Source organism: Sarcophilus harrisii, chromosome 2 (genome assembly GCF_902635505.1).
Source record: "Sarcophilus harrisii chromosome 2, mSarHar1.11, whole genome shotgun sequence".
Classification (NCBI taxonomy): domain Eukaryota; kingdom Metazoa; phylum Chordata; class Mammalia; order Dasyuromorphia; family Dasyuridae; genus Sarcophilus; species Sarcophilus harrisii.
This window is the reverse complement of record NC_045427.1, coordinates 207,276,009-207,299,223: the sequence shown is the minus strand read 5'-3', so window position 1 is coordinate 207,299,223 and position 23,215 is coordinate 207,276,009. Positions and strand designations below refer to the sequence as shown.

At 36.3% G+C, this 23,215-nt stretch overlaps 1 protein-coding gene across 1 annotated transcript in view; it reads right to left on the bottom strand.

The window, feature by feature from the left end:
* The window catches only part of MLYCD (malonyl-CoA decarboxylase), a 30,746-nt gene extending 19,428 nt beyond the window's left edge, over window positions 1–11,318 (bottom strand). The window contains exon 1 of the mRNA XM_031951289.1: window positions 10,524–11,318. Within this exon, the coding sequence (XP_031807149.1) occupies window positions 10,524–11,117 (594 nt within the window). The 5' untranslated portion in view covers window positions 11,118–11,318. The remainder of the gene's footprint in view (window positions 1–10,523) is intronic.
* Between the last annotated feature and the right edge of the window lie 11,897 nt (window positions 11,319–23,215).

The following is a 23,215-nucleotide window of genomic DNA, read 5'->3' as shown; positions in this document are numbered from 1 at the left end:
AGTTAAGTGACTTGCCCAGAGTCACAAAGCCTGTAAGTGTCTGAAGCCAGATCTGATTCCAGGCTAGATGTTCTATCCACTACGCAACCTGCTTGCCCCTTTGTGCAGTTACTTCCATGTTTAAAAATCTCAAATGACAGTTACAATCAGATAGTTGTCAAACAAAATAATGCCTTTTAAATGTTTCATAATTTTGATAGAGATAGGGTAGAATCTTATTGGAGGAAAATTTTTAAGGCTCCTCTTTTCTCTCCTCAATTAACATACTTTTGTAGTCATTAAAAAACAAATAATCTCAATAATGAGATCTTGTTATCTTCTATACTCTTCAGGCAATTGTGTGACTATAAATATGTCTGTAAAATCAAGTTGGTTCCTTTCTCAAACCTCCATCGCTATTATTCTTGATACATGAGTAGATTATTCTCAAAAGTTTTTGAAAAGGTAAGAAACAGGTCAATTGACAGATTCATATATAAGTCAATAATTATTTATATTTTCTTGGTTGTCATTTTGGGGTGGGATAAAGCTTATGATTTTTTTCAAATCCTTTAGAATAGTCTCATTTATCAAATACTGAATTGAGACTTTGGGGACACACTATGTATTGAAAATTGATTTAATGCTTCTAAAATTATATCTGTGCCGGCACAGATCACCTCTGTAAAGGTTTGGTCCCTTGTTTTTCTTAGTTTTTTATTTAAAACTATTTATACTTTCTTACTTAGCATAACAAGAATTTTGTTGGTAGAGATCCTCCATATGATATATATATGGAGTCCCTCTAATTGTCATTGATGAAACAAAGAGTTTGTAACAAAAATATTTATAAATATCTATTTTGAGGCCAGATATATGCTTATATAATTAAGAATATTAAATTATACTTCTGAATAACTACATTGATTCTCCGTGGTGTGGATAAGAAATGTAATGGAAAAGAAGACTTGGATGGATTGCCATTTTTTTCTTTGGAGAAAGCACCCACATTGATGAGATAACATATCAAATGAGATAATATTTATTAAATGCTTATCACAGTGCCTGGAACATAATAGACACAATAAATGCTTGTCCTTTCCCTTCCCATCTCTCTTTTCCCTCCCCCACAGGAAAGTTAAACGAGTTAACAGATGTAAATAAAATATTTTGGAAAAGTTTAAATGGTACATAAATACTAATTATTATGGTCTTTATTATTTAGATTTATGGTACTTCCTGTCTACTTTTTTGTTACTTCTTAAAAGAAGGAAGGCAAATAGTATTGAGTGCCATTTTAAAATTCATATCTGTCTGATAAATTGTACTGGACCAAAAAGCTATGTCCCAATAAACAACTGATAGAAGATGTTATAACAGGAAGAACACAGACTGGAGTCAGAGGATTCTATCTTTGCTTACTACCTATGTGACCTCATTTAAGACAACTTCTTAAAACCTCAGTTTCCTAATCTATAACAAAAGGTAATTAAACCTAGCTGACTTCTAAGGTTTCTTCCACTCTTTTATTTTCATTGTGACCAATCTTCTAGTGAAGATCTCCTCAGTACTTAATTTGGTTCAGTGCTGGTTCTAAGAAATCAGTAGTCATTTTTGTACTTGGTTGAAACTACTAGAGCAGAACACCAGAGAAAAGGATTCTTTTTCTGTCAGTAAAATTTCAATGAAAGTCTTAACTTTTCAATTACTTTGCCAAATTTTTAACTAGGGTCTGAAGCTTAGAGGTCTTATTTTGGTCCTTTTAATTATCACGCGAAATATGAAGCTCTTTCCTATCACAAGAAAAGAGAAATGTTCCTACTTTAGGCAATAAGGCTCCAATACTGAGGTTCTTCTTCTATTTTTATGTCATGGCCCACTTTGGCAGTCTGGTGGCACATATGGACCCCTTATCAGAATAATTATTTTAATACATAAAACAAAATATGCAGGACCACAAAAGAAACCAATTATTTTGAAATACAGTTATTTCTTTTTTTTAAGTTCAAGGACCTCAAATAAAGAACATCTGCCCTAAGCAAAATTAGAGGGGGTAAAATTCTTCTTCAGCTCCATCAACCTGCACAACACTTATACCACACATAAAGCAAGTTGTCAACTAAGTTTGCTTCCCTGTTAAATCCTTTGTCCTTCAAAATGTTTTCCAAATCTAAACTTCTATTCAGGAACATCTAGCTGAGTAAGATTTTAACTTATTATTAGCTTAAGTCTGTTTATATGGTGATCCAAATGAAAATTTACTGAAGTATTTATGTACACTGTGCTTAACAGATAAAAGTTTTTAAATGTCACTAAGTTATTTGAGGACACAGATCTAATAGAGAGGTTACTGACTATAAATACACTAATGAAGCCACCCTTTGACTATCAATTTGGAAATCTGCTCTAATGACACAGATTATAATCAATCTAAGCTTGACAATCCTGTACAACTCTTTTTCACATCCTTCCATTTCACTAAAAGGGAATCTATTCAATCCAATAAAGGCCTTTTTTTTTTTTTTTAACTTTTTTTCCCCTGATATCACAAGGGTACCAATAAAACATTTTCATTATTCACTGGTTACCCCATGTTTGCTCCAGATCAGTGTATCTTTTTTTCCCTCTATCATATAATTCTTTGATGACATTTTAAACTTCTTTTCTTTGAAATTGTATACTGGTTACATATTGTGGTTTATTTATACTTACTATGTAACATGTTTTATTGCATGATAGCCATTTTTTCATTTTACGAAGTTTGTGCTATTCCATACATTGCTGACATGAATGTCAGTAGATGGGCCTCTGCAATTCATGAATGTTTTGAGAATGACTGATAGCACAAGATGCTAGAGATTCGATGGATAGAATGAAACTGAGAACACAAATGGGAAGGTTCCTTTGGAATAGGAGAGGGCCACTTCAATATCTACTGAGACTAAGAGAGAATTAGAGATACTAGGTGTAACTTATTTTAGAATTGACCTTCTTAACCCATAAAAATCTCTTCTCCCTAAAACAGGCTGAAGTTAACACCTACCCATTTCACCACTCCCCAACTCTTCCAAAATTAGTCCAAAAGGGCAATGCAATATAGTAGAATAGGAAATGACCAGAATTCGAGAGTTTAGTGAGTAGTTATGAAACCTCGGGCAAAGCCAGGATTTGCCTTATCTTTAAAATAAGGGGTTTGGACTAGATGACCTATGAGGCCCCATTCAACTATAAAAGTTTATTCTAAGGAACAGAATAAAACAATATTAAGAGTTGAAAGACACATAGAGATCATGTTGTTGTATAAAGGAAATGCAAGGAAAATCCTTTTTTAGTTATAGCATCAGCCAGAATCTGAAGTGAACTCTCTTACAAACAGCACCAGATTCTACAGGCTCTTTCTATTGCAATCAAAAGATAATTTCTTTGCATATAACCAGGTGCATAGCCACATAAATTAGTCCTTTTTATTTCTGTGTTTTTGTAAAATTAATTTCCCTCTTCCCCTCCCATAAGAGACCTAACTTGTAGATTTTTCTATATGTAATTGATACTTGATACTTCTACTTGTAATTCTCTCACCTTTCTACTTAAATATAAAGCTCTATTCTTTGGAAACCTCCACCCTTTACTGACTCAGTCACCTAAATATCTGCTTATTCAAGTATCTGATCTTATCTCTGAGTCATCAGCAGATACAATGAAAGTTTTTTCTTTCTTTTAATTTTAGACAGATTATGATATCCAAGGAATAATAAAATAGGACTCTTTTCTCATCCAAAAAGTATATTTCATACCGTTTGTAGAAAACATAATATTCCCTTTTAACAATAAAAAATTATTTGCATATGGATACAATTTTTGTTCTCAACGCATCTTGACACCTTTTTTATATCAAAAAAACTATAACCCTTTCCCATAGTAGCTCCATGTAAGCACAATATACAAATTCCAAAATATCTTTAGTCCAATCAAAAATCTTATAACTATCCATTTATATGTCATGAAATCACAGACCTACTTCTAATGGATCTAATATCCTAGTGCTAAGTTATTTTGAGATATATAGAGATTCACAAACTGGAAAAAAAAATACACTTTCTATTTACAAATGTCCCAAAATCCTCTGATCTCCAGGATAGAGGATATTCCAACAACAATAACAAGCCTATTTTAAGAAAAGAGCTGGGGCAGCTAAGTGGCACAGTGGAGAGAGCACCACCCCTAAAGTCAGAAGGATCTGAGTTCAGATCTGAGTTCAAATCTGTGTTCTTAGCTGTGTGATCCTGAGCAAGTCACTTAACCCCAACTGTCTCAGCCAAAAAAAAAAAAAAAAAAAAAAAAAAAAAAAAAAAAGACTTGATTCAATTCAACAAGGTTTTTTTTTTTTTTTTTCTTTTTTTAAACAACATAGTATCATGACCTGATGCAATTAGCACATATATTAAAATATAATCCTGGCTATCTGGGAGTTCACAATTTATATATATACAAATTACTATAACATGAAGCAGAATATATAAAAATTAAGTGGTGACATAATATGAAAACATACAAAAGAAATACTAAACAAAAACCAAGCACTATAAGAAATCTGAGGACAAGGTTATTACCAGCAAGTTTCTTGGAAGAAGTGGCACTTTAATTAGATCTAGATGCATTGAAGAGATTTTAACATAAAGAGTTAATTTTTCTGTTTTAGTTTGTTTTTTGGAGGAGGGGGGAGGTTGTGAGGGAAAGAGGAGGAAAATAGGAAGCTGTATAGTTCATTTGAGGCATGAGAAGCAGTATAAGCAAAGTCATTCAACTGGCAAGATTTAAAAAAAAAGAGAGATGTTGAATAGTCCAGTTGGACCATAAAGTAATACTAGAGAAAGTAGGATATAAAAGGAAAGTAAAATATTGGAATCAAATTATGATTACAAGAAAAAAATTCTATTTCTACTTTATCCTTTAAGAAATGGGGAGCCACTTAATGTTATTGATCAATGTCAGTATTGTGAAAATTTCTTTAGCAAAAATATGAAGCACAGATTAGAGAACAGGGAAAACAGAATGGGAAGGATAATTAGAAGATGAAAAGATCTTTAATCAGGATAGTTGCAATAGGAGTGGAGAAGACAAAAGTAAAATCTATTGTGGTAGCAAAATCAGTAGAACTAAATGTAACTTACTTATTTAACAATTTCAACAGGAAAGAAAAGGTAGTTCAAGTCATGGAGAATATCTAAGGATCATAGACTTAGAATTGGAAGGAACCTTAGAAGTCATCTAACCCAATCTCCTCACTTTCACAGACCAGGAAACTTGGAAAGGTTAAGTAATTTGTACGGCATCACAATGTAGTAAATGGAAGAAATAGGATCCAATTTAAGGAATCCCCTTCTTCCAAAGTGCTATGATGACACTTAAGCAATTTTATAAGCAAAATAGTGTCAATTACCAGTTATGTCTAAGAGGACCATCTTCTCTGAGATGGAAGTAATCTCAGAAATCATCCCATCCAACCCTTTCATTTTACAGATGAACAAACTGAGGCCCAGGGAAATGATTTGCCTAAGGTCTGATAGATAGTGTCAGAGATAGAATTTGAATGCAGAACCTCTCATTCCAAAGAAAATGGTCCTTCTAATGTTATGATACTATTCTCTTTTGACATGGGATCTAAGATGCATCCATTATTCACAAATTAAATACAAGCCTCTACTATAGTAAAGCTCTTGTATATGTTTATGAATATTTAATAAATTTTTGAGCTATAAAGTGAGAGGGGCAATCCAGTCCAAATTCCTTCAAAATTTAACCTAATTCAACAAGCATTTATTAAGTACCACCTAACATTACACAAGGAATATAAAGAAAAGAGAGTAATACGGAATAAATTAAAAATGTAATTGGTCATCAGACTGTGAATGGCTCTACATAGCAAAGTTTATACTTGAACATAAAAGCAAACTAAATCTTCTTGTGAACAAGACCCAAAGTTGCAAAAAGGCAATTTTAGCACTGACATGGGAAAAAAAAAAAGCCCACTTACATTTCCAACTTATTCCATATTACTCTCCCTAACATTGGATGTTTCAGTAAAACTGGCCAAATTACTATTCCCTAGTCATGAAATTCCCTCTATCTCTTCCCCTTTTCTTCCATGCCTAAAATGCTCTTCCTCCTTACTTCCTTTTGAATTCCTTTAGCTCCCTTAAAAACTCAGCTTACCAGAGACCTACAGAAAACCCATTCCTAGATGACATCTTTTATTCTTGTTCTTATATGGGTGCTTCTGGTTGGGTGTTGTAGCCTACTCACACTTTCTATGCACCATTCCTATACAGCATCTATCTTTAATTCTTTAGAAGCATGATATTCCATATTTGGCTGACATATTGCAATGCGAATAAATTTGTATTGACAAGATAGGCCTTTGTTTAGTTGGGGTCAGTAAAAGATCCTGAAAGTTCCCCAAGTGAATCTACCATATTCAGCTCCTTTTCAACTTTAAGCCCACCTTGCATGATAATAACAAATACATGGTCCAGTTAGTTGAGAGATGGTAGGGGCAGTTAGATAGCTCAGTGGAGAGTGCCAAATCTCAGTTCAACTCCGGCCTCAGATACTTAATACTTCCTAGCTGTGTGACCAACTGCTTCAGCAAAGAGAGAGAGAGAGAGAGAGAGAGAGAGAGAGAGAGAGAGAGAGAGAGAGAGAGAGAGAGAGAAAGAAAAGACATGGCTCATTGTTGTTTATTGCTTATGAAAACTTGTTTGTTTCTTAATGATCACTCATTGAGAATGTCCTCAATTATAAATTGTAAAAATTAGAAATATAATTATAAAGATTTCATTTAGATTAGAAAGTAAGCATATAAATCACTAGTTACTGCTGTTTTCTTGGCAAACTTTTTTGTTTTTTGAAGTATTAAGCAGCTCCCAGGGATTTTGTTGTTGTTGGGAGGAGGGAGATCTATGGGGAAGAGAAAGGAAATACTTTCCAAGCATGGGACACATCATGAGAAGAAGCTTAGTAGTTTGAGAACTGGTACATACTGGAGTGTAAAGTATAAAGAAAGGAGTCCATTTGAAAAAAAAGTTGGGAGAGACAAGGTAATTGAACAGCATGTAATGATGACCTTGAGTGTGATGACAAGAAGTCTGCACTTTATTTCGTAGGGAACAGAAAGCCTATGAAGTATTTTGTGCAGAAAAATAACATGGTTAGTTATCTGAATCAAAAAGACTAATCTGATAATAAGTTAAAGGATTAATTAGAAGGGGGAGAAAATAGAAACGAAAAGATTGGTAAATGAGCTTTTCATAGAAATATTTTCAGGGGACAATGAGTTGATCAGTCTGGCTGGCAAATAGGTTTACTGTGGGAAATAATACTAAAAGTGTCATTTGAGGCCAATTTGTTGAATGCCAAGCTGAGGAATTTGGACAAGAGGAAGGGGGCAGTATTACAAAGTCAGTAAAGGGTTTTGAACAAGAGAGTAATGACTTACAATTTCAGAGAACTTAGTAACATTGTACTTTCATATAAGTTAGAAACTTAACATGCCTCAGGGAATTTAAATAATATAACTAATATAATGGTATAACCTTGATCTTTGAAATCCAAGGAGTCTGGATCCTCAATTAACTTGATTTCTCCCCCTTACATTCTATTTTTTACAAGAAGCAAATTTTATGAAGATTAACTTATACTATATACAAAGAAGCTAACTTTCACATTATATCCTTATATCAGTACAGGCAATATGCTATATGCCTTTCTCTACGTATAACCCCAGAAAGAATAAAAAGTGAGGCCCAGATTCATGATTTCAGTTAAAACACTGTATGTGATTCCAGAAAAATATCCATCTTCCAAGGAAAGGCCTGATGGAAGTATGCAGTTCAAAAGAGCTACCTGTATTTTAAGCCTTTTTCTGCTACAGTATAGCTTTGAATGGAAGGTAGGCTAGAGACTTTTAAATACTTAATTTTAATTTTAGTTCTCAACTGAGTATAAAGGAACAAACTCATATTGGCAGAATTAGAAATCATAGCTTGTAGGTAAGTTAAGAATTGAAAGATTGAATCTAAATCTTAAGAACAGATATAAAACCCAAGACAACTATCAGTATAAATATGTCAATCATCATTCATTTTTGTCACTTCTTAATGATAATCACTCTTTAACTATAAGAGACTTCTCTGAATTTCATAGGACTCAAAATATGGAGACAATTAAAAAGTAAAAAAATAAAAAGCTACAGATAAACATTTTCACACACTATCAAGATGCATTAGGAAGGCATGTTTCTCACTCAAGTGAAAATAAATAAATGAATAAACAAATGGCCAAGTGCACCTGATCAAGTATAAGAATATAAATAGTTTATCTGGATTTTATTTCTAGATGTCATTTTTGTTTGACTGCTTCAATTATCCTGTTATAAGAACATAGAAAATATCCCATTTTACTGCAGAAACTAAGGATCAGAAAATATGACTTGTTAAGGTTATACATCAAATAAATGATTGAGGAAAGATTCAAGATGAACAGTTCTGATTCTGCCATCTGATATTTTTTTCAATTACATCACTGATTTTCAAAGGTGAGAGTGTATAGGCTACATATCAAAACACATTGCTAAAAGTTTTTACAAAATATCATTGTACTTTGGTCAAAAAGGTGCAGGCAACTGGTTATTCCATAACTGACATTAAAAGAGAATTACTCTGCTCTGTTTGGGTAGTTTTTGTTTGTTTTCAATGGTGTCATCTTTTTCCAGAAAGAAAAACCAAAGTTACTCAAATTAACAAGTTTTTATTTAGCTGCCACCATTGCTCCTGAATAAGCAACCTACAAAACGTAGGTTTGAACTTCTCTTCTAATGAACTTTTAATTTTAAAGAATTAGTCTAGTGCACTGATAGGATAGATTAAATATTGTACCCAGGTTCATGTGGCCAATATATTAGCAATGAGACTTGAAACTAAATCTACTTGATATGAAGCCAGTTTTCTATTATATCAGATTGGCTCTATCCCAAAGACTGAAGTTCAGTATTGTATAATGTGTTACAAAAGTCCTTAAAAATTATCTAGTTTCATCTTTCTATTTAATCCCAAGAGAGATAAAGTGTCCTGCCTAATGTCACACAACCTTCTTGCCATCACACCTAGGCATTCATTTCTGAAAGCTTTGCTCTTGTTCTATGACACCACAGGGACCTCCAATATTGAGAAAACATCAGGAATCTTGAGGAGCAGCTGGCATAGTCGTTCTGGAGAGGGCTGACCTTAGAGTCAGGAATCCTGGTTAAAATCCTGCCTCTGACATCAATATGGGACTGGGTAATAACCTCTCAGTGCTCTATGAAACTCTATAAGACCCTTAAGTTGCAGAAAAGATACTGAACTGCATTGGTACAAGTTTCCCTCCTAAAGATTTCTTTATTCTAACAAAATCACAAGTTTGATACCTGTCCTTCAGGTTCAAGATCACATCTCTAGGCCTTTGCTCAGGTTCTCCCTCCAGGCCTGGAATGTACTACCTCCTCACAGGCTTTTCCATAGCTGGCTCTCTTCTCAACTTAACTCTTCGGCTGTTCAATGCCCATGCCCCAACTATTAGTACCTCTTTAAGATTACTTGTACTTATATATACTTATATGTATATATGTAGTTTCTTTCCAGAAATGAACTCCAAAGTAGAATGTTTTAGTTTCTGTTTTTGTGTAGAGTACAGCACCATGTATGTCACACAGCTAGCTGGCTCAATGAATGGAGCTCCAGGCCCATGGTCAGGAAGACATGAGTACAAACAGAGCCACATCCATGTGACTCTGGGCATTAACATTGTTTGTCTCAAGTTTTCTCAAATGTAAAAAGAGCTGGAGAATTATCTGCCAACAAGATCCCAAATGGGCTCAGAATCAAACATGACTGAAAAACGAATGACTGGACAATATGTCACAGAGATGGCACTTAACAAATGCTTATTATTGACTTCTCTTTCCTACCTTTATTGGTGGCTGAGCTAGATCAACAATCCAGGCCATTGTTAGTCAGTACAAAACATAGAGCATAACAGATACTGCTGATGCCCAAAGAATAGCGAAGCCCAAGTCTCACTAGGTCTCAGTTTCCTTATCTGTATTGTGAACCAGACGGCATGGTTGGGTCACTTTCGGTTCTATCTCCGAAGAAATAAGTGTATATTTTAACGGAACACATAAAGCACTACGCATCAGGGTTCGTAACTGCAGAGGGGTTGTGTCAGTTTTTGCCTTCATACTTAATTCCCACTGCCTAAATGCTTTCAACACAGTAGGTGCTTTAAAAAAACAAACACAGAACCCGCTAGTTTATTGATTCCCATCAGTGGGCGGGAGGAGGCGGTGTACGCCCAATCTTGGATCTAGAGGGGAAACGGGGAAGGATAAAGGGAAAGGGCTGGGACCATGGGTCCGGGAAGGACCAGCGCGCGGTACGTGGCCCTTTCCGCAGCCTCTGGGGCTGACCCCCGGGGCTCGGACGGGCGGGGCCGGCGTCCTCCCTTACCCGGACGTGCGGCCCCTCGGCTATCTTCAGGGCTTGCGCCTCTAGCAGGTCTGCGCGCAGCTGGACCAGGAAGCGCACTCCGCCCTCCAGCTTGCTGATATGCTGGAAGAGGCCGCGGTAGCGCGGGACCAGAGCGTAGCGGAGCCGATCCTCCGCGTGGAGGAGGGCGCCGGGCTCTCGCGGAGCAGGCGCGGGCAACGAGGAGACTCCGGGACCCGGCGGCGGGCCCGGCGCGGCCCCCACGGCCGCCCCGAGGCGCAGCACGCCCGCGCTATGTTCCGCCACCTGTCCGTGGTCCACGCCGAAGCCCCGCGCCAGGCGGCTCAGCAGCTCGGCTCGCTGGCTCGCGCCCTCCAGGCTGCCGTAGAAACGCATGAAGTCCGCGCATTGACTCTCGGCGGGGGCCGGCGTCTTCTCCCGGAGTTCATAGGCCGGGGCTTGCGGCACGGTGCGGCCCAGCAGTTCATCCATAGCCCGCTCTAGGGTGGCTCCAGGGGCCCCAAACCGTCGCGGCCGTGGCCGGGTCAGGAACCTGGACCTGAGCCGCAGCCGCAGGAATTTTTGCGCTGACAGGCCGGGCCCCAGGCCTCTCATGGCGCCGAGCGCCCGGGGACAGCTGTTAGGGACCACGGCCACCACCACTACCCCGTGCTTCCGGAATCCTCGAGCGCCGCCAGGCCCGCCGATTGGATGGACTTGGGGGCGGGTACGGTGGCGACCAATCAGAGATGCAGGCGCGTGGCTGCCTTCCCAGTGTGGCCAAAGGTCGGACCGCCGGGAACTTGCCCTGGGACTGCTCCGAGCGTCCCCGGGTGGCAGACTGGGAGTGTGTGAGAGGTGGAAGGCTGCCGCTGAAAGGAAGCGAGTCTGGTTGGAAACTGGAAGGTGTGGCCTCGACGCCCCCAGCCCAGCCAGAAGTGGTCACAGCAGGGGGTGCGACCGGGACTGCGGGCAGAGAGAGGTTGCCCGCGTTTACAAAGTATGTGTTTTAATCGGCATTTGAACTCGACTTTCTGACGCCAATTTCAACACTTATCCAGTTAGTTATTAACTGTTACAGCTGGAGCAATAAAGCGCTCTAGCTGGAGAATTCCTGATAACTTTTTAACCAATGATTAAATCCCCTGTTCCCCTCTCCCTTTCTATTAGGAAAGAGTGGAAGGGGATACATAATATCAACCAATTTACAAGTATCTTTAAGAGCCTCCTTGGTGCAAAGTACTGTACTAGATACTGGGGATACACAGACAAAAATGAGATAGTCTTTGACTTCAAAGAGTTTAAAATCTATCTAGGTGTCTGTGCTTGAAGTTTGCACCTTTTTGTTCTTGCTCAGTTAAGTTCAATTCATTGTGATTATATTTGGGATTTTCTTGGCAAAGATATTAAAAGCGGTTTGCCATTTCCTTCTCCAGCTCATTTTACAAGTGAGGAACTGAGACACACAGTATTAAATGACTTGCTAAAGTATGAAACTGGATTTTTGAATTTAGATCTTTTTTACTCCAGGACCTAAAGGTGATGACCGGGTATTTTAAAATCAGTTGGAGTCAGGAATTCAGGTTAGGGGGATATGATCAATCTTTATTCTTAGCAGAGATGAAGAAAGATCGAAGGAAGAAGGGAATTGGCAATAGCAATGTCAGCAGCTGAGTCAAGAAGCTAGCTAGACTAGACCAGCAGCCACCAGAATAGAACCCCGTCAGCAATCTCTCTCAGCCTCTCTTCCTGCCTCTCTGCCTCCACCCAGCAAAATCGTCAATTCCTATATAACACATCAGGACTTGCACAGAGAGTGGGCGGGGGCCATTCTTTATCCAAGCATGTATGTTAATAGAGTATAGTCCAATTACTATTTAGCCTCATGGGCTTGTGACCTCAGTGCATCAACTCAAGTCTCAGCCCATTACACCTATGTTTATCCACTGCACTATCTAGCTGTGTCTTGGTAATTAACCACATGATTTTTGATTCTGCTTTTTTTTTTTTTTTTTCAGAGAATGTGTGGAACTATGTTAGAATATAGAATTTGCTTCTCTGGGAAGTTCTTTTATCTTTAAAATCACATGTCCAAACTCTGTCCCTTGGGATTATATTATTTCATTTCTACAAGATCTTCATTATTTTGCATATGTTTAGTATTTATTTAGATGTTTGCCTGTATTTTCTGAAGGATTGGGTTTTTCCCCTTTTTTTGTCTTTTTATTTCTAATATATAGAAAAATACTTGGCAGTTAATGTTTAATAAACGCATTAATACTAATAATTTGAGTTTCATAAACATAAACTCATAAACCAAAAATCATGGTTATTGATCATAATTATGCAATTGATAAGTCTTAGCGCCTGAATGTGAACATAGGCTTTTTTTTAGTGACTCAAAATCTAGCACTTTGTCTACTATACTGTGCTTCCACATACCAAGGCCTAACGTTAAGACTACCTGTACCAGTACTATGCTGTCTCTTTTCACTTCGTGTCTGCTTGAGCTGCCTCATTGGTATGTTTTCCTGGTATCTATTTCTTGACAATTTCAAGTTATGTGTAGCCCAGCTCCTAAGAGGATAAAAGGCCATAACGAATTCCCTTTGTCACTTATCCTTGACATCGAAACAGTACAAAGGAAGGAATGTCAGAGAAGCCAAGGCTTCAGAATCCTGGCTTCAGAACCCTTGAGTGTCACCTTGGATAATTCCCTTATTTATCCTAGGCATCATTTCTAATTTAAGTGGGTGGAAATGGATAATCCATAAGATCTTTTTGAGTTCTTAATCTATGATCCTATGTGTAATGTATAAACTAGTAGTGATTTCCTTTTAAAATACCTAGGGAATAAAGAAATCAAATCCTTGAAAAACAGAATTAGTGAACTGGAAAAAGAAAATAGCTCTTTAAAAAATAAAATTGGCAAAATGGAAAAAAATTCCATAGAACAAAACAACTCACTTAAAAACTCAATAAGATAATTAGAAAAAGATATAAAAAAAGTGAGTGAAGAAAAAATACTTCATTGAAAATCAGAATCGAACAAATGGAATTGAATGACTTGAGGAGACACCAAGAATCAGTCAAGGAAACCAAAAAAAAAAAAAAAAAAAAAAATGAAACAATGGAAAAAATGTGAAATACCTTCTTGGGAAAACAACAGACCTGGAAAATAGACTTAGGAGAGACAATCTGAGAATTATTGGACTCCCTGAAAAATATGATGAAAAAAAGAGCCTGGACACTATTTTCCAAGAAATTATCAAAGAGAACTGCTCAGAAGTTATAGAAACAGAGGGTAAAATAGAAATTGAAAAAATTCATCGATCACCTACTGGAAGGGACCCTAAAATCAAAACACCAAGAAATATAGTGGCCAAAGTCCAGAATTATCAGATGAAGGAAAAAATACTGCAAGCTGATAGAAAAAATCAATTCAAATATAGAGGAGCCACAATAAGGACTACTCAAGACCTAGCAGCATCCACATTAAAAGATTGAAGGGCCTAGAATATATTCCGAAAGGCTAAGGAACTTGGTATGCAACCAAAAATAACTTACCCAGCCAAAATGAGCATCTTTTTCCAGGGAAGAATATGGACATTCAACGAAATAAGTGAATTTCACCTATTTTTGGTGAAAAAAAAAAACCAGAACTTAACAAAAAGTTTGATCTAGAACTCAAGAGAAACCTAAAAAGGTAAAAAGAAATCTTGGGAACTATATTTCTGCTATAAAGAATACATGTATACCTTGTTCTAGAAACTAGAGGTGGAAAGGAAATTGTACCCAGAAAAGGGTAAAGTGGGGGTACTACATCTCATGAAGAGGCAAAGGAAACCTATTATATCTGAGAGAAAGAATGGAGGGGGATGAACATAGTGTGTATCTTACTGCCATCAGAACTGGCTTAAACAGAAAAATTTTAGACATATTTGATTTATGGTGAAACTTCTCCCACCTCATTGAAAAGTAAGAAGGGAAAAGTGAAAAGGGAAGGAATAACCTAAGCAGAAGGGAATACAGAAATTTTGAGGAAAAGGAGTAAAATAAGGGGAGGAACTCTAAGGTGAGGGGAGGGATACTAAAAAGGGAGGGCTGTGAGAAGCAAGTGGTGCTCACAAGTTTAATACTGGGGAGGAGGGTAAGGGGGAAGGAAGGGAGAAAAGCATAAACAGGGGTTAACAAGATGGCAAGTAATACAGAATTGGTAATTTTAACCATAAATATGAATGGGGTAAACTCCCCCATAAAGAGGAAGCAGTTAGCAGAATGGATTAAAAGCCAGAATCCTACAATATGTTGTTTACAGGAAACACACCTGAAACAAGGAGATACAGAGTAAAGGTAAAATGTTGGAGCAGAATCTACTATGCTTTAGGTGAAGTCAAAAAAAAAAAAAAAAAAAAAAAAAAAAAAAAAACAGGGGTAGCCATCCTGATCTCAGATCAAGCAAAAGCAAAAATTGATCTAATTAAAAGAGATAAGAAAGGGCACTATATCTTGCTAAAGGGTAGCATAGATAATGAAGCAATATCAATATTAAACGTATATGCACCAAGTGGTGTAGCATCTAAATTCTTAAAAGAGAAATTAAGAGAGCTGCAAGAAGAAATAGCAAAACTATAAAATAGTAGGAGATCTCAACCTTGCACTCTCAGAATGAGATAAATCAAACCACAAAATAAGAAAGAAGTCAAAGAGGTAAACAGAATACTAGAAAAGTTAGATATGATAGATCTCCTGTGCAACAAGAGAACTGCTCAGTTCTACACACATATAATGTACCTAGGGTATACTGTGACATTTAACATGTATAGAACTGCTTGCCATTGGGGGAGGAGATGGAGGGAGGGAGGGGAAAAGTCAGAACAGAAGTGAATGCAAGGGATAATGTTGTAAAAAAATACCCTGGCATGGGCTCTATCAATAAAAAAGTTATAATTATTAAAAAAAAGAAATGAATAATGATTTCCTGTCACTTCAGTTTTTCTAATTCTGGCTGGATGGAATTTTGAAGAGCTCAAATAGTGGTTGGGTTCAATGACCTGTGCTGTATAAGATAAAATATACAATGGAAGTATAATATTTATTGGTCACAATTATCAGTAAGAATAATTATGGTGGCATACATATTAAGTTAACTTTCATCTGCTGGATACCTGTGGGGCAATTTTATCTATCCTTTCTTAGACCCTTTATTTCTTCTTGGGATCTTGTCTCAGGTTATGTTCTAAATATTACCAACAAATCTCAGTTCCAACACAAAATTTAGCAATTTCATCTCTTAGAGTATCTTGATCTAATCCTGGAATTCTTTTAGCCTAGAACACTGTTCACCCTGGCTGGCATTTTGCTTGTTTATTTCTGATCTAAAGGCTTTGGGGATTTAGACTTGCTCTTAATCAAACCTTGATGGAATTTTGTTTACTTATTCCCTTATGTTCTTCTCCTGAAATTTGCTAGTGTATTTATTCTCTGCATCTGGAAACTATGCAGATTTTCCTACCTATATGTGTAAATTATCCTGTTCTCGTTCTCTCCCTCCTTCCCTCCCTCTTTCCCTCTTTCCCTTCCCGTCTCTTTCTCTCTCTCTCTTCTCTCTCTCTCTCTTTCTCTCTTTTTCTTCTTTCTCTTCTCTTCTCTTCTCTTCTCTTCTCTTCTCTTCTCTTCTCTTTTCTCTTCTCTTCTCTCTTCTCTTCCTTCTCCCCTCCCTTACCTCTTCCCTTTCCTATCCCTCTCTCCTTCCTCTCCATTCCCTATTACTTTCATTCCTCAATTCCTTAACCATCTAAAATAGTCCTGCTGTTTACACTTATGGGCCTGGCTTGACCTGCCAAAATCATATTGGAATGGGTCATATCAGGGTCTTTGTGGTTAGGACCAGGGGAAGAAAAACAAATTATTTTGGCCCACCAGGACAAGTGCACAGGGCTTAGGTTATGGTAAATGGGGCATGGTTAACCACACACTCAGTAGCAAGGAGTTAGGTCCTAATAGGCAGAATGCCAGGAAGCTTGGGTTCTCCTACATGTTTCTATTCCTCATTTTTTAAAAAAAATTGACCAATGTTAAGAAGGAAACATCTCCATGGAGAGGGTCTAGCCAATGAGCAAAGAATTAACATCTCTGCTTATTACTCCTACATTTCCCTACTGGAGTAGTCCTTTAGACCAACTAGTCCTCTGGTGCTGCTTGACCCTGTCCTGCTTTATATGACAAGCCTTTTCCTTTGAGAATCCTGTTCAGTTTCCAGGTTATTTTACCTACCAAACCTTTCTCATTATAGAATGAGACTAAAGTATTGTATTTAATCTCAGTTGTTCCTTTTTAGTAAACATTGATAGTCTCATGATCATATTTTCATAAATGAGTGCCATCTTGTAGTAAGTTTTCATCATAATTTATTATATAATCTTTAAATTTTACTGCTAGAAATTATCTCAGAAACCATTCAATTCATTAAAGTGAGGAATTAGTAACCCAGAGAAGAGAACTGATAAAGATCATAAAAGTGCCAAGTAGCAGAGCTTGCATTTGAAACCAAGTCTTTTAATTTCAACTCAATTATTTCTTCTACTAAAACATGACTTCCTTTGTAGAAAGAGAAAAGAAGATATCCATGTGTTAACTCATACTTAAATGTTGTGTATTCTATAAGCTACTTTGGAATTTGTATGAGTGCAGAAACAACAAGGAGCAGAGTAAAATAATCTGTACTACTTGACATGTCCACAGAGGCAAACATTATACATAAATTCAGAAATACTTTTTTTCCCCCTAAATGACCAAAGTGGGACTTTGATTACCTCTTCCTTCCCATTACTACATATTCCAACCCAAGTCAAACTTTATATTTGTGTTTGTCATCAATCAAATACAGGTAGCAAGTTTAACTTTTACTGTCACGTTTAGTTGGATTTATTTCACTAACTGCTGAAATCACTGTGAACATTAAATGTTCCCTGGGCATCTAGGACAGTTTCTACCCTTCTCTTTAGACTGTTTCTAGATGGAGACCTTTCCTTATAAACTCACCCTAAATAATATCTGTCTTCTTCAGTACTTCCATAAATAATGAAAAATAGCTTCAGAGGATCCTAGGACAAATTCCAGGATTTCTAGTAGCAATCTTGTCAGTATTATGGAAACGGTTTACAAGTTAATAAAAGATGTGATGTTTACACATATCAAAGATCCTTACTTGGCTTCAGAATGAATTATTTATATTATATTTCTATGTCCCCTCAACCATGGTGCTCTGCAAAGTAGAACAGATAGACTTGGACAGGAAATAACCAAATTATCAAACACAATAGCATTACAGAATATTGTCACATAAAATCTGAACGAACCCTTAAAGATCATCTAGTCCACTTCTTTATTTTACAGATGATGAAACTGAAGCCCAGAGAGAAGTGAACAAAAATCACCCACATTTAGCATTATTAAGATTATACACCAGTAACTTCAACTCAGGAGCTGTCTTCAAATCTTTGAGGAGAAAAGTTTTATGGGGTAATAGATAGGAACATAAATGCCATACTAATTTCCTCCCTCCAAGCACAGCTTTGAACAAAACCTTAAGCAGATATTGAGATGATCTGTGAAGAGAGAGGGATTGTTGCTTAAGAAAGTCACAGAATTATGTTGACTGAGTCTATTACCAATTGATATTATGTAATGTTAATTAATCTACTATATCAACACAATCTTTTCAATCTTTCTCAATCATATTCTGCCTAAACTGACCTAAGCCTTTTCCTCAAACTTCTAATGCCATCCCCAAACCCCCATCTCCCATCTGACCTCACCTCTACTTGATCCTGCCAAACTTTCAAACTGTAATGCTATATTATATTCCATTACATTCTCAAACAAACTCCTATAAAAAGTAATCCACTTGATATCTCCAGTTCTTCACAACCTACTCAATTCTTGGATCTTACAATCAGACATTTGACATGATAAGCTACCAAAACTTTTTTTTTTCAAAAATTACTAGTGATCATCTTTACTGCTATAACCAGAGATTCTAGTGATCTATTATAACTATTAGAGATCTATGCTTCAGAGATGATCCATATTGATTCCAAACCTCCATGACTCTCAGGCCAGCTGATGAAAATGAGGGAAATTCTGCTAATTTATAGTTGTTACCCTGATTTCCTCATCATAGCCTATGAACCAAATGTGATATCCAGTACACACTCTTCCCCTTTATTCTTATCTGAACTCTGAAAATACATGTAGTTGAATAATTCTATCTCACCATAACTGAAGAACTAGGATGGCAAGTAGTACTATATTCTTGTTTCCTTTTGTATTCTGTTCAAAATAGCAATGTAACCACAATATGAGTCCTGTGAGACCAGAGAGAAAAGACCATTATCTAGTGGAGAACATTTACTTTTCAACTTCTGTAGCAGCATCATTCATAGAAAGTGACACTAAAATAAAAAAACAACCACAAATATTCATGTATTGAACCTATGGGAAATACAGGATTAAGTTCTTGTGACAACACTAAAAATATAGTTTTCTGCATATAGTTCTTATACAAAATATTAACTCTGATAATAAATATTTTCTTAGCATAATAACAATGAAATAGCTCATAAAATGTATAACACAAAGTAAAATTGGTACTTTGGGCAGCTTGGTAGTAGTAGATAGAGCAGTAGATAGAGTAGATAGAGTAGTAGATAGATTTGGAGTCAGGAAGATCTGAGTTCAATCTGGCCTTAAGATACTAGCTGGGTAACCATGGGCAAGATACTTAACCTTCTTTGTTTAAGTTTTCTCATCTGTAAAATGAGCTGGAAATTGAATAAAGATATAAAACATTTTTTTGTTAGTAATTCTGTGCTAGCATCTCAATAAAAAAACAAACATTGATTTTGGATAATATTTACTTTTCATAACATGAAATTTATGGTGCCATAAATACTGTACATTATAATACTTTAACCTGAATCTTATTTTCTACTGTATCAGATGATGGTGTTGTATTGTATACTATACTGTGGTAAACCTTTCTTTCTTTACCACTCTCTGAAAATTAAGGGAAAAGTTGCTTGCTGTTGGAAGATGCTGAGACTGGTGAGATCTCAATATTACCTTCACAATACTTTAGGGACATAATTGCAATATAAAATTTGAATTTTAAAAGAAAACAATGAAAATATATAGCACATGGGCGCCAATTTGAAAGTGAGAATGAGATTACTAGTGAAATCATGGGAATGATGGAAGTTGTGAAAATTAAATGGGCAAATGTTGAGGATTTAGTATGTCTGTCTGTCTGTCTGTCTGTGATTCCATTTCACCTTCCAGATAATCGTATCCAGGCAATATGGATTTCATTTGCTTCATACTAGGATATAGCCCAGGTGTTCATAGGTCGAGTGCCCTCTGGTGGTAAGTTGGGTACTTACAGCTTCTAGGAAAACTGCCTACATGAGATAGGAACAGAAATATTTACTGGGTTAGTGGCCAAAAGAGAACTTGTTCTTCTGATGTGCAGCTCACATTATTTCACCTCTCTAAATAATTATTATAGTGACATGCTGTCTTTTTGTAGGCTTAAGACAATACAGGAGCCAATTTTATTGTTTACGCTGTAGAATGCTACTGCTGCTCCTCCTCTTCCTCCTCCTCATCCTCCTCCTCCCTTTCCTCCTCCTCTTCCTCTGCCTCTTTCTCCTCCTCCTCTTCTTCCTCCTCTCTTTCCTTCTCAACTTCCTCTTCCTATTATTACTACAATGCTTCAAGTTCACAAGTGGGGTACACCTCATTATAGAAAATGGCTACCATTATAGTAGCCAAACATAATTGTAAAGTGATTGCTAAAGCAAGAAGAATGAAATTCATTTCATCTGTGTAATCCCTAAAATCCGATTTGATTTTTACCCAACATAACTTCCTTAAATACTTTTGTTAGGGAGGCAGAATATGAATCTCTTTCCTCATCCCTAAATAAATAAGAAACACATTAGATAGATATTGTTGGAGAAGAAAATTCATCATTTATTACTAGGGAATTTACAGATTAGTTCTATCATGCCTTCATTTTTTGGATTTGAAAATTTTTAAACTGCCTAAGCAGTTTGTGTGTAAACACGTGGATCTAAACCAGATGTAGCTCAAAGAGAAGCAGGAAATAATATCACTACAGATTTTTTAGCCTACTCTTTTTTCAAGAAAAACTATTTCTGCTAGAAAGAAGGTTAGCAGTGCCAGAGAATAACCACTTTTCTTCTCCTCCTCCTCCCCCACCCCTTCCTCTTTCTCCTCCTCTTCTTCCTCATTTCTCTTCCTCCTTCTTCTCCTCTTTCTCCTTCTCCTCTTCCCCCATTTCTTCTTCCTCCCCCTCCTCCTCTTCTTCCTCTTCTTTTTCCTTCTCCATGTCTTCCTTCTCCTCCTCTTTCTCTTCTTCCTTTTCCTCCTTCTCTTCTTCCTTCTCCTTGTCTTCCTTCTCCTCCTCTTTCTCTTCTTCCTTCTCCTCCTTCTCCTCTTCCTCCTTTTCTTTCTCCTCCTCCTCCTTCTTAGACAGATAGAGAATCAAATTCAAATTAAGTTCCTGATTGCTATCCCTTTGATAGAGAATGCATGTCCCAAAATATATATCCAAGGCTTCCCACCAAATGTTAGTTCCACAGTGAACATATACAGCAAATAGCAAATCTATTTATCCCAGCCAGAAACACAAATATTATAAGTAATATTGTTAAGAACATATACTAATGATAAACAGAGTGATTGAATAATAATTGGGAGTAAAATATCTTAACTCAACCAAAGAGAGAATTCCAGATCTCACCCATTAGGAAATTCCCATAAGTTTCTAGTATAGCAAGCTGGGGATACAGACATGTTTGATGTGACAGCTCCTCTATAAATTGACTTCTTCCTAAAATCTTTCTTTCTCTTCAGGGACTCAAAGAAAGTCTAGAATCACCTGTTTTCTCTCAAAGATGATGTAAGATAAAAAAAAATCAATCTCTTTCTTCTCCCAAGCTCTCACCAAATCTATCCATTACCCAAAATTAATTCTCTTTGATTAATAATTTTTAATGGTTTAGATAGACATGATTCTGGATATAACAAATAAACCACTTTTGCTTATGGCTAAAGACATATGCATATATAAACAGAATTGAACAGAATTCCACAGATGTAGTGTAACCAGGGAAGAGTAGAGTTACCTAGTTCTTGATAGTATACCTCAATTCATGTAGCTTTTAAATCAAATCAACTTTTTACTTTTTGACAAGTATATTATACTTTTGATTCCTATTGAGTTTATACTCCCCTGAGTTTTTTTTTTAATATTTCTTATTACCCAGCCTTGCCACCTCAATCTTATGTGCTTGATGTTTTTTTTTTTAAGTCAAGTGTAGGAATTCACACTTGTTCCTATTACATCTCAAATTGTATTTTCTATCTTTTCCTTAATTTCTGTTATCTAAAAATGTTCTAAGTCTTAGTCATTGGATAAAAATAATGAAGAGCATAGATTCAAAGACAAACTTTAGGAGCACTTTACTAGAAACTTTTCCAAGGTAGGCTTATATCCACTAATCATGTATTTTTGTCCATTTTTTCCCCTAAAAATATTTCAAATTCTTCTTTATTTTTGAATGTCCATCTTTTGTCCCATATATTTAAACTCATAATTGTAGATGGTAACCCTGTGTTGCATTTGGAGCTTTAATTTTTTTAGAATATACTATTTCCCTTTTCTGTTTACTAGTTGGTGTGGGATTCATGTGGTGTTCTAATATTACTTCCATTTTATTTGAAGGCCTTTCTCCTGATGGCTTGGAGAATTTGTTCTTTTTTAATTGAATTGTTAAATTTAACTACTAACTAACTAACTAACTAACTAACACTAATGTGCCTTGGAGTTTGCAGCCTTGGGCTTTTTTTTTTCCTGGAGATAATCTGTGATCTTTCATTTATAATTTTATTTTCTATATTCAAAAGTTCTGGGCAGTTCTCTTCTATTGTTTTTTTTTTTTATTATGGTGTTAAGTTTTTTGGGTTTTTTTAATCCTTTGCATATGCTTCTAGTAGACTTATGATACTTACGGTATGGCTATTCATCAGATCTTTGAGATCTGGATATTTTATTTGCATGGTGAGCATATTTTCTTTTAATATTCTTGTTTTTTGCTTCTTTCTTTCTAAGTTGTTCCTCTCTCTTATGTATTCGTATCCCTAATCTCCCCTTTCTTTCTTTCTCTATCTCTGTCTGTCTCTCTATCTGCCTCTGTCTCTGTGTCTCTCTCTGTCTCTGAATTTTCCATTGAAGATTCAAGGTTCTGTCTTCTCCTTTGCTTATTTGTGTGTGTGTGTGTGTATGTGTGCGCGCGCGCGGTGCACACTATACATTCTGATTTTATAATTCTGATTTCTCTTCTAAACCATTCTGGAGCAGCATATTGTGGTTTCATGTTTTTAAATTCCACAGGGTCCTCTGTTTCATCAAGTATTATATCATTTTTCTTCATTTTGTGGTAAAATAAATGTATTCATTTACTAGATATGGAGATTCTATGTTCCTTCTGTCGTTGTTCTTTGTATATATTCTTCTCTTTATGTTCAAGGTCTCTGAGATTTCTTCTTCCTAAAGTGTCTGGTACTTTCAGTCTCTCTCTACCTCCATTCCTTTATATTTTATATTACTCCTTCCCCTGTTTGTG